We start from the raw sequence: 12,415 nt of genomic DNA, 5'->3' as shown, positions 1-12,415 counted from the left end.
ACCTTCCCCAAACATTTTTTTTTTTTTTTTTTTTTACTCTTCTTCACAACGTTAGATATTTTATCGATTTCATTGTCTTTTGCTTAGTCATTTCTGTTTCTTTCCCCCTTTCTAACCATTCATTCATACACCTGTCTGCTTTGTTTTGTAAAACATCTGGCAGAACTGGTGGGCGGACTACTGACAGCTGAGAGGCTGGACTGAAAGGAAGGAAGCAAAGTATAGGAAATCCATTTGAGATGAATCTTCAGATCAGTTAAATTAGTCTCAAAGGAAATTGATGGCTTTAAAGGCTGAATGTGTTAATTGGGAAAAGGTTTTAATCCTGCTAATTTAAACCAGGATTGAAGATGAAAGGTCCTAGACCCACAAATTATTTGCTAGGAGTTTCGCTATGTTTTTACAGTGTTCATGCCCCTTAGTCTAAGAGTGGCGAACAAAACCAGGTTTTCTGTTTAACTTAGCATGAAAGGAATGGGGCTCCTAAGGTTGGTGCACGCCCTTCCCAGTATTATGAATGGAATCTCAGACTCTTCTGTTCTCTCTAGGCACTTGGCAGACAGAAATGCTGAGCTTGAGCGAGTGAGCAGAATCTACCAAAACTTACAGGATGACTGGGAAAGGAGTGCTGTCTTGAAGAAGCAGCGGGACCTGGAGGAGAAGGCTTTCGAGCGGTAGTAGCTGATTGCACCTGAAAATCCCCTCTGCATCTTGTTAGCTTCCTCTAATCAGGGATGGCAGATAGGTTTTAAGTGTCAGCGTCAGTTTATTAGGGGTGGCTGCCTAGAGACCTTTGTGAGAAAAGAATTCTAGGTTCAGTGGGAAATACTGCTATGGTATGTCAGAAATGTCTGTTGTGGACATGGGATGGAGAATGCTGTGTTGCATGTTATATATTTGCCATCTCTGCCCTAATCATTGCCTCTGTGTAGTAGCTTCATTTTCGTTTTGTGGAGGCTAGGGAGGCCTGGGGCTGTGTGGGAAGGAGGGTGGGAATTCTCTTTGGAGATAATTAGTTGGAAATAGGAAGAAAGTGTTTCTGTCTGAACACATCTAAGGCTTATGGGATGCTCTCGTAAGAGCAGAGTCAAGGGGTTGTGGGTAAGATTGGCAATTGGAAAAGTGAGATGCCCAACCAAGAACGTCTTCCTGAAATGTATTATATCCATGCTCACTTTCCCCAACTATCTATTTACAATCTAGAGTTGGGGAATCCAGATGTTTTGGAGAATTAACACTAACTTTGGAGAGGCAGCTAATCTTTTTGCCTAACTTTTCTTATTTCTAAGATGGGGAAAGTAAACATTTGCCTGGCTTGGCTAACACAGGAGTTTGGGGGATCAAATAAAGAGTTGGAAAATTATTATACTTTAAAAAATTAAAATACTTTTCAAATGGAAGGTATGATTTCATAGAATGTTGAAAACTTGAAGAAACAAAGTCTAGGCAATCAAATGTTATTAAAACCTGAATATACCAAAATCATATTTAATATGCCAATTATCAACAAATTTTTATCATAGAAAAAATTGTTATAGTGGATTTTGATCTGAAACTCTCCTTTTCCTTTTAGATTTTAAGGCATTTCTCACCTGTCTTTCTAATGGGTAGAACCCATATTTTGTGACAATGAAAGTATGACAGATGATGTGGAAAATAAGTTCCAAAGGAGAAGTGATGTTGTTTGGCCTAGGGAAGAGGAAGGGAAATTCTCATGGGTATTTCAAGCCATTTTCTCAATGTTGTGGGAAAGAAGGTAGAAGGCAATGAGATTAGTGTCAGGGAGGGAGATTTTAGTTGGCTTTTGGAAGAAGGCTTGGCTAACATGGTGATAAAGGGTAGAGGAGACATGACATAACCTTGAGTGGCAGGATAGCCCAGCTGTTCCACGGACACAGCAGAGCAGTCCTCTCACCTGAAGACCTAGGCCAAGTTGTGGGCAGGGACTCAAGCGGACAGCACATAGGAAGGAGGAATTGGTTGGTGTTAAAAAGAAAACAAAGCAGAAGCAAAAACAAGGTTCACCTGTATGCAGTTTAGCTCGATACTCGGTCCCATCGCCAAGGCAAGCCAGGTAGGTCTTGCCCTGCCTACTGCCAAGATTGTCCTTTTTCTTTTGAATTTTATTTTATTTTTATTTTCTTTATACAGCACGTTCTTATTAGTTATCTATTTTATACGTATTAGTGTATATATGTCAATCCCAATCTCCCAAGATTGTCCTTTTTCCTTTGAAGGCTGTCATTGATGCTTCTTTTTACAGAATCCCACCGTGTAGAAATTTTGATAACGTAGGGGAACACATCAGGGATTGTGCACATCCTGCACAATCAAGAAAAACTGTTGAAGTGGAAAACCAGTCACTGTCATCCCTTCATCTCTGCTTCTAGCTGCTTTCATCCTCTTTTTCTACGGCTTCACTTCCTCTCCTGCCCTTAACTCTCCAGAGGCCTCTGGCCCCCTGGGACTTTCCATTGAAGTCTACGCTTCATTGTCTGCTGGGGTGTTAACCAGCAGCTTAATGGCTTGATCTCCCTCTCAAATGCTGTCTGCTGGGGAAGCCTGACAGGTAAAGGCGCATCCACGGGACAAAGCCACAAATACTGAGGCTTTGGAGTCACCACCCCATTCACGCTGGCTGAGTGACCTTGGGCAAGTCCTGTGTTCTCTGAGGGTTTACGTGGGTGTGGGGGGAGGGCTGGGGTCAGACTGTTGTGAAGGCACCATGCAGAGCCTTTTATTCACTAGGGAAGGAGGAGAAGCAGGAGACGCCCGGCCTGGGGCAAGCAGCAGGTAGCAGCGTAGAGGGGAGAGACTGCAGGTGGGAAATCACAGGTGGGCCGTAAGCTCCTGGCGGGCAGGGACCAGGTGTGACTTTTCTTTTGTATCCCTTCCATTGCACCGGCTTCCAGGCAAGGCGCCCAGTAAGGACTCGGGGATGCCGGCGAATGACCCCTTCTTCTGCCTCTCCACAGGGCCTCCAGCAAGCTCTTCCTCCTGGACCAGTGTGAGAAGTATCGGCGGTGCAAGCAGTGCCAGAGGCGACCCTTCAACGTGGGCACGAGCAACCTGTGGCCCCTGAATAAGTACGTGCACGGCTCCCTGCTGTTTGTATAAAACCCAACGTCTGGGCCTGCCTTTCCTAGGGAAAGTTTTTCTTTTTTAAACGTGCAGGGGTGATGGTGAAACTACATATTTGTACTTTAGAGGAGAAAAAATTATTGTGCCATTTGGGTGCTTTCAGGGGTAGAGGAATTCCTACAGACAGGTTCTCCCCACCTGTCCTCCTCCCATCCCGCCCCAGACAACCGCAGTCAGGCCTGGGAGGCGCGCTCAGCTTCATTCTGGCTGAGGGGGTGTTGCTGACCCAGCCCTGCCACTCCCTCTGTGACTTTGTCTAAGAAACTTCATCTTTTCCTCACCTATAATGAAGTGTCGTAATAAATACTTTCTCCGTGTTTGGGAATAACGATTCATAGTGGTGAATTTTTTTTTTTTTTTTTGGTGCGCGGGCCTCTCACTGTTGCGGCCCCTCCCGTTGCGGAGCACAGGCTCCGGATGCGCAGGCTCAGCGGCCATGGCGCACGGGCCCAGCCGCTCCGCGGCATGTGGAATCTTCCCGGACCGGGGCATGAACCCGCGTCCCCTGCATCGGCAGGCGGACTCTCAACCACTGCGCCACCAGGGAAGCCCCATAGTGGTGAATTTTACCACCCCTCCCCCAACCCTCGATTTTTCCAGGCCTGGGGATGTGTGACCCTCCCAAAGGTAGGTTAGGCCATTTGCCTCCAGTGGCCAGTGCAATGCTTGTTGAATTTTCTAGCTGATAACACACCCGGGACTTGTTGGGACCTCAGGGAATATTTCTCCCTTGGTGATCTTCCGGCCAACTGTTCCACCGTCCAGGCATTTCTGCACCACGATCGACTGTAGGTTTGTTGTGTCCTGTGAGGGGAGCCTGGCTGCCTTGCCAGGGTCCATCTTCTTCTCTCATTGCTTCCCTTGCATCTATTCTTAAGCTGTATGTGTGGTGGAAGAGGAATAGCTTCCTGTTGAGGGACTGGTTTTCAGTTCAGGTGTATGTGTTCTCAAACACAGCTTGCTTCATTTGCCTCCACCCTTTGTCTTTCCTCTCCCTGCCCTGTCCTACCACCTCAGGTGCAACAGTTAACAAAGCAGAGTGATGTCTAGATTTCTGAGATACGAAAGCTGGCCAGAAAGTCCCTTAGACGCTTTGCTTTCTACGTGCCATATCGAGACATTGTTTTGCCCTACTCCAGATACAAAATAGGAGTGTTTTGAGCCCTGAATGGTTAAGGGGAAAGTAGTCTACTCAAGTTGATATTGGGCAAATTTTGTTGCTAATGTTATCTTTTTCTATGGAAACAAGTATGCTCCCTGGTGACTGGAATTGTCTGGAACCTACCCCCACCACTCCCTACATTACTACTTCCTTCCATTTCCTCAGAAGATCCCTCCATGCAGGTCCCATCCCCACCAAGCCATATTTAAAACAATAGCCTTTCCCCACGACTGCTTGATTTGCTTGAAGTTCATCCCTGCTACATCCTTGGAGTATTTCTCTGTCTCTAATATATAATAAATCACTATAATAGTATTGTATGAATATTTTTTAAAAATGTAGACCACCTTGTCAAAGAAAAAAAAGACTTTAGGCAATTTTGATATGTTTAGGTGGTGAAAAGATCTAACTTCATAGACGTTTTTACTGTAGGAACTGACTTATAATTTATTACCACGGGTAGCAGTACTGACTCTTACTGTGTGCCAGGCACCAAGCTAGTGACCTGGAGATTAAGACCTCATCAGTCCCTGCCTGCCTTCAGAGCATTCACCATGTAGTGCAGAGGGGAGATGGGACTAGAAAATCTCCCTGTAACAAGGTAGATACCTGATAGCGCTTTGCATTTCTTGCTATGGAAGAGTAAGGTGGAGTCCTTGCGGTCAGGTTAGCCTGACAGGGAAAGCTTTTGGAAAAGATGAGGCCTAAGCTGAGGTTTTAAGGAGAAATAGGTTAAGACACCGTGCTTCCACTGCAGAGGGCCTGGGTTTGATTCCTGGTTAGGGAACTAAGATTCCCGCATACCGTGCAGCCAGAAGAAAAAAAAAAAAAAAAAAAGCCCTGTGCTCCTGTCTATTGACGCTAAGATGGAGACATGGTTATGTGAGTTAGGTTATAAAACCTAATTTTAAAAAATCATTCAACCATTTTAAGAATCAAATGTTATTACAGTCTTTCATTAAAACAGTTGATTTCATACAATAAAGAATGCACAGTCTTTTTTGTTTTTTGAGCAAGTCTTCCTAATTTGATATCTTTTTCACTGATCTTAACTGCTAATATTGTTTTAGCTCAAACTTGTTATGAGGCCACACTCAAATTAGAATGTCTTTTTCTAAATCAATTTGAATTACTATCACCAAACTCTGTCATTTCTGGAACTATGGCACTGCCAGACCAGCTTAATGTATCAAAGGATGCCCAATTTCAGTGGCTTTTAATGTTTTGGACGGTCACAGACTCTTTTGAGAATCTGATGGAAAATCTGGACTCTTTCCTAAAAATATGCACATTTTCATATACAATATTTTGCATATAATTAGAGTTTTCCTAGATCACCTGGACCACAGGTTAAGAGCTCCTGCTCTGGATGGCTTTCCTTCAATGTTATAACAAGCTCAAGTTATCAAAAGTGAGCAAAGTGTAGGACTTTGCTTTTGAAAATGCCCTTTCGGTTCTAGAGAACTATGTCCACTTTTGCCTTCCTTTTTGATTCTTCATAAAAATAGTGAGATGAGAATTGGAATGGCTGTTAGAAAGCACATACTCCAGTAGTTTTCAAAACTTTTTGAGTAAGACTCAGTAAAGGAAATACATTTCATACTGAAACACAGAACCTATGCCCACACGTGTAATTGAGACAAAAGTTTTACAGGGTTATATTTACCCATCTGCAATGCATTTTGATAATTTCTATTTTATTTCATTAAAAAATTTCTGATTAGACTGAACAAAATTGATTTAACAACCTACTAGTGTAAATAGATAATTTTCAGTTTGATAAACACAGTTTTAACCTATTTTTTCCCTCTCACAGTACTTCATAGTTTGCTGGAATTCATTAGTGGTTAAGATAGTATTATAATGGTATTCGACCAGGGGATTGAGGAACGTTTAGGTCCGATCTTGTCATAACCAGACTGTCTTGTTCTGAGGTACCCCAAGAAACTAAGGTAACTATTTGCCCTACCTTGTTAAAATCCGCTGGAGAATGTTGATCTTTATTTATTTATGAAGTGTTTATTTAGAGCAAGCAAAATCTTGACGTTCAGGACGCAAGTGCTATCTCACCTTCTGTGGGTAGTCGTTGTGATGTCAGTTCAATTGTCAAAGTCTGTGTTTCTTTGGATCTGTTTTTCACGTGTGCCGCTTGGGAGTAAACCTGAGACTTGTACTGATTCGTATACAAAATTAGGGGATCTCTTTCTCCAGTTTTCTCCTCTCTGGAATTCCTTTCACATTCTCCAGTCTCTTATTCCCAGTCGTCTGGCTTTAAAGCCAGAGTTTCTCTTGGAGTTTTAGCTCCCTTCGCTCTCTCCAAGGGGAGCTAGTGGATGACAAGACAGAAACAAGCAACAGAGATTCCTCCCACACTCTTCTGACCACGGGGTCCCTTTCCCTGCTTCCTCTGGCCAGGAAGACAGGACCTCTCAGGGTCTTAGGTGCTCGAATGCCACCACCGCTGCTATTCCTGTTGCCACTGTGTAGCTTCGTGACTGCAGTTGGTCTTGGGGCATACCAGGGAGGGCGAAAAAAGGGCGTTCCCTCTATACTCTAGCTCATATGGAACCCTCTTCCTGCTTCTCTGGCTAGAAAGAGGGGCTTTCTCTTGAGTTTAGGCTTTCTGTGTCGTTCTGGATCTTAGATTGCTTTCAGGTCAAACCAGAAGAGGAATAAATTCCCCAGTAAATTCGTCACTACGCCAGTCATCCTTCAGCTTTTGATTTACGTACACAATCCCCCTGCTAGTGTTTCCTTTTCAGAGTCCTCGGGTAGTTGCTTTTTATAATCTGTTCAGTTAACGTCAGTTGAAGAGAAATGCCGTAGTGCCCTTACTCCATCTTGGCCAGCACCAGAAGCATTTTATTTTGGTTTTGAGTCTTTATTTTTCTTCTATTCCCCTTTCCCCCAAATCAGGTGGTACCTCAGTCCTTTCATTTACATTTTATTAGTTAGGGTAGCACTATAACAGAGATCAGATACTAGTAGCTTAATCAAGACAGAAGTGCATTTTTCTCTCAAGAAACAGTCTAGAAGTACATAGACCCAGACAGTAGGGTGGCTGTACCAGCTTCTCCTGTGGTTTCCACCACTGGGTCAAGACAACTGCTCCAGGTATCATCTCCTAACTAACAAGTAGGAAGAAAAGGGCAGGAGAGCAAGTGTGCTTTTTTTTTTTTTTTTTAAAGTAGTATAACCTGGAAGTGGTACCATTATTTCTGTCCACGTCCCATTGGCCAAAATTTAATCATGTGGCCACACCATGCTGCAAGGGAGCTTGGGGAATGAAGTCTCTAGCTTGGTGGCCGTGTGTGTAGTGAAATACTCAGGGAATGCTGATACTAAATATGAGGGAAATGGATAGTAGTGGACAACTGCCAGTCTGCCATATCCTGAAATTTTGGGGGGAAGAATCTACAAAATACCTAACAATGCTAGCTAAGATATTTTTTTAAATCTTAAAAAAATGTAAAGCTGCAAAACAAGTCTCTAGAGGCAAACACAAAGTGGGAATTCAGAGAAGCAAGCATCAAGCAATTACCTATGATCTAAGCCATTTAAATTAATGCTAGAGATAAATTTTTATTTTTGAAATAATTTCAAACTTACAGGGAAGATAAAAGAATGGTAAAAATATCACCCCCCCATCCCCAGAACTAAGTAAGAGCAAGTTGCTGACATTTGCCGTCACTTCTGAATACTTTAGAGCATAATGCCTTACAAATAAGTATATTCTCCCATAAAAACCACAATATAACCACCCAAATCAGAAAATTAACACTCATTTACCATACAATCCAAAAACTCAATTAAAATTTTGCCAGTTGTCCCAGTAATGTCCTTTTAAGCAAAAAGATCCAATCAATGATCATGTGTAACATTTAGCTGATACGTTTGTTTTTTTTTTCCAGGAATATCACAGATGTGATGCTAGGTTCCTTGCACTCCATTATATCAGGCGGTACCCAGTTCAGTCTGTCCCATTACTGGTCACGTTAACTTTGATCATTCGATTAAGTGATGCTTGCCAGGTTTACCACTATCAAGTTGTTTTTTCTTTTGTAACGAATTGGCATTTCATGGTAGGTGTTTTGAAAGTAACATCCCATTCCTCATTGAGTATCATCCACTAGTTTTAGCATCTATTGATGTTTCTTTGCTAAATGCATAATTATGATGATTGCTAAATACAGACTTTTCTAATTCCACCATTGCTGCTACTTTATTAGCTGGCATTCTACTATAAGGCAAAGTGTTTGCTTCTCCCTATTTATTTATTTATAGTAGTATAGACTTAAGGATTTTTATTTTATTCAATGACTAATAATACAGTCCTATCATTGATATAAAAATTGTGATCAGTGGGAGCTCTTTAAGCTGGCTTCTATGTTTTTTGTTTTGTTTTAAATAATTAAAAAAAAAACTTAGAATGGTTTTAGAGAGTTCCTCGTACACTCCTCACCCACTTTCCCCCATTGTTAACATCTGTTTCTATGATACATCTTTCATAACTAAGGAATCAACATTGGTACTTTACCATTAATTAAACTTCACACTTTATTCAGATTTCACTTGTTTTACCCCAATGTCCTTTTGCTGTTCCAAGATCCCATCTAGGATACTGTATTTCATTTAGTTGTCAGGTTTCTTTAGCCTCCTTTGGTCTGTGCTCTTTTTGGTCTATGTCCTTTTGTCATATTCCTATCGTTTATTGAACACTTCCATAACTTTGTCATATTAAGATGTTCCAGGCTACTCATTTTTTTCTGCCCCACCTCTGGAATCAGCCATTTCCCCAAGGAGACGTGTTTTTTTTTTTTTTAACATTTTTATTGGAGTATAATTGCTTTACAATGGTGTATTAGTTTCTGCTTTATAACAAAGTGAATCAGTTATACATATACATATATCCCCATATCTCTTCCCTCTTGCGCCCAAGGAGACTTTTTAAATGAAGAATGGTATTAACAAACCATGATCTGAGTGCTATTGTTCTCATCATTGCTATTGGGTTGTCATTGCTTCAGGCCCTCTCTGCTCTCTGTAGATAAAGCTGAGGAACTCAAACACACACACACACACACACACACACACACACACACACACACTCTCATACTCATCTGTATTTCTTTATCTGTATATTGAAATGATGATTTCACACAGATACAACCAATTCCAACCCCAAATCCTACAACTAATTGTACTTTTTTTCCCTTTCCATATTTATAACTCCTGTCCGACAGTGAGATGCCTGATTCCCATTATTCTCAATGTAGTACTGGATAAACTCTTATGTAATCTTACTGGATTAAACCCTTATGTAATCTCTGATCGCCACTGCTGTCCCCCCATGTACATGTCCTCTGCACCCTGCCAGGGACCTGACAGCTGGTACTAGGCTGCAACTACCTCCCCCACACCTTGCTTGAATGTCCTCCTCACCCTCTCCCCCGACTCCAGTATCTTCTGTGTCCGCACCTACTGCACAGACAGCTACCTTGCTCCCCTCCATGTAGTGGACTGAGTTATTAAAGAAGAAATGAAGGATGGAAAAAAGAAGAGCAAAGAAGGAAGGAAGAGGAAAGAAGGAAGAAATAGGGCTTTATTGTTATGGACCAAGTATAGGCCAGGAAACAAAGCCTAGACATTTTAGAAAATTCTAAAGTTGTTAGAAAGGAAACCTGAAGACAAGGAATATCTTCAAAGGGCTATCTTCAAATATCTTCAATATAGAATTGTATACTCAGTGGAACTATTAGAAATGAAAGCAAAATAAAAGAATTTTAGAAAAAAAGTTTATTAAAAAAAACAAAAAAGTCTACCAACAATAAAATGTATTTTTCAACAGTGAGAAAATGCATATTTTCAAGATTATATAAAACATCAAAGTTGATCATATAATAGGAACTAAAGGAACCTCCAAAAGATGCTCTTAGATAATGGAGAATAATCTTAGAAGAAAGAGTTGAGATGCAAGAAGAAATAGTGAGCAAAGAAATTGCTGACATATTGGGCAAATTTAAACAAACACTGATCTTTATAAACAATGTAATTTGTGGGGTTAAAAATATACTTGACAACATTAATAGTTAAAGCATGTTGAGTTCTTTCAAGAGGTGGGAAAATATTTAAAAAAATATTTACTTGGCTGCGTCAGGTCTTAGTTGCAGCACGCGGGATCTTCGTTGTGGCATGTGGGCTCTTCATTGTGGCACGTAGGCTTCTCTCTAGTTGTGGCGAGCTGCCCTAGAGCACGCGGGCTCTCTAGTTCTGGTGTGCGGGCTCAGTAGTTGTGGCTGGTGGGACTCTCTAGTTATGCTGCATGGGCTCCACAGCACGTGGGCTCAGTAGTTGCGGTGTGTGGGCTCTAGAGTGTGCAGGCTTAGTTGCCCCACGGCCCGTGGGATCTTAGTTCCCCAACCAGGGACTGAACCCATGTCCTCTGCGTTGGGAGGCGGATTCTTAACCACTGGACCACCAGGGAAGTCCCGGGAAAAGATTTTGAATGTTTGAATTTTTCTAAGCCATTTAAGTACTGAAAGTATAGGAATAAGGTATATAATAAGACATACATATTAGAGAGAGGCTCTAGGTCCAGAATTCCAGAATTCCAATCTCAGCCCTGCCAATTACTAGCCGTGTGACCTTGGGCAAATAACTTTTCTGTGCCCAGGGTTTCAAAGTTGTTTCCATTCTAACAATGGAAATACTAGTATCTAATTCATAGGGTTGTTGTATCAAATGAAATTATGTAAACCTATTTAGATTTAGAACAGTGTCTAAACTATAATAACTGCTAAGAAGTTTTAACCACAATTACAAATTTCCAAAACAGTGGAAGGAAAATATGGATTTAGGGGAGGAAAAATCTTAATCCAAAAGAAATCAAAAGATAAAAAAAGAAATATAGACATAGGTCAGATAACACAAAATATGAGAAAAACAGATGCAGATAGCAATAACATTGTAATATAAAAGAATAAGACAATATAATGTAATAAAATGATGTAAATGGACGAAGTTCTTCAGTAAAGACAAAGTTGGTCAGACCGAATTGAAAAAAAGCCTAGCAATATGACATGTCTAAAACATGAAGCCAGTGGAGGAAGACATAGCAGAGTCAATGGGCGGGATTCTTCCACTACCTTCCCTTTTCCGCCCGTTTTGGCCCCCCTGCGTCTCTCTTCAGCCTCTTCCAGGCTTTGTCCCCCACCATTCCCATCCTCAAGTCCGTCCTCAGCCTCTTTCCTCCCCAGCAGGAGGCGGGGAGGCGAGAAGGTTCAAGCTGCAGCCCTCCTCCCTATGCCAACAAGCTCAACCCTCGCGGCGGCCGTGGTGACGTCTGCGGGGGGCGGGGGGCGGGCCCCACGCCCTTGCTGTCAGGGTTTTGGCCCGCCCCGCCGAGATTGGTGAAGAAGGAACGCACGTCCCGCCGGCTATAAAAGGCAGGGCTTGCGCTGCAAGAGAGCTAAGGCGCGTGCGCGTGCGGCTGCGCGCGCGGACTGGGTCTCCCGAGGCCGGTGCTGGGTAGAGCTCGGAGCCGCGCTGCAGCCGCAGCTCTGCGACGGTCACTACAGCTCCCTCCTCAGCAGCCGACGCCACTGCCGCCTGTACCGCGGAACCGGCGGTATGATTAGGCCAGTCTTTAATGAGAAAACTAAGTCCCTCCTGTGGTGTTCTTGGTCACGCATTTATGGAGTTTCTGAAGGGCCCCGGAGAGTACCGCCAGGCTCAGCACGACCTCTATGAGGACAAGTGAACTGTAGAAATTCGTTGCTACTCCACCAAGAAGCCCCCATAGGCGCGGTCATCCTGGACACGGAAGTGTGGGATTGAAATCATTAGAGCATTTTACAGGAATTACGACCTGGATGGGGTAAACCTCGGTGCTCTTCTTTTCCATTGACTCAGTATTATGAACTGAAGGATGGCTTCTTGTTAGGAGGTTCATTTCATTTCCGGTTACTCCCAATTGCATATCCAGAGCATTGAGAATTTCGAGTGGGGCATATTGGAGTAGACTTCTGTTTCTTTACATCATTTCTGCATTCAAAAATTTAATTTTTTTTTCGTAACCGTATCGAGTTTTTTTTTTTAAAAAACTAAAATAAC

The 12,415-nt window shown here is 42.4% G+C and overlaps 1 protein-coding gene across 1 annotated transcript in view; it reads left to right on the top strand.

Annotated features, from left to right (window-relative positions):
- The window catches only part of CCDC81 (coiled-coil domain containing 81), a 36,953-nt gene extending 33,774 nt beyond the window's left edge, over nucleotides 1–3,179 (top strand). Inside the window, exons 14-15 of the mRNA XM_024763606.1 lie at nucleotides 549–674; nucleotides 2,976–3,179. Of these exons, the coding sequence (XP_024619374.1) occupies nucleotides 549–674; nucleotides 2,976–3,117 (268 nt within the window). The 3' untranslated portion in view covers nucleotides 3,118–3,179. The remainder of the gene's footprint in view (nucleotides 1–548; nucleotides 675–2,975) is intronic.
- Nucleotides 3,180–12,415: the final 9,236 nt, after the last annotated feature.

The sequence above is a fragment of the Neophocaena asiaeorientalis genome, unplaced genomic scaffold (genome assembly GCF_003031525.2).
Source record: "Neophocaena asiaeorientalis asiaeorientalis breed wild unplaced genomic scaffold, Neophocaena_asiaeorientalis_V1.1 scaffold946, whole genome shotgun sequence".
Lineage (NCBI taxonomy): Eukaryota > Metazoa > Chordata > Mammalia > Artiodactyla > Phocoenidae > Neophocaena > Neophocaena asiaeorientalis.
This window is presented reverse-complemented; position numbering and strand designations above follow the sequence as displayed.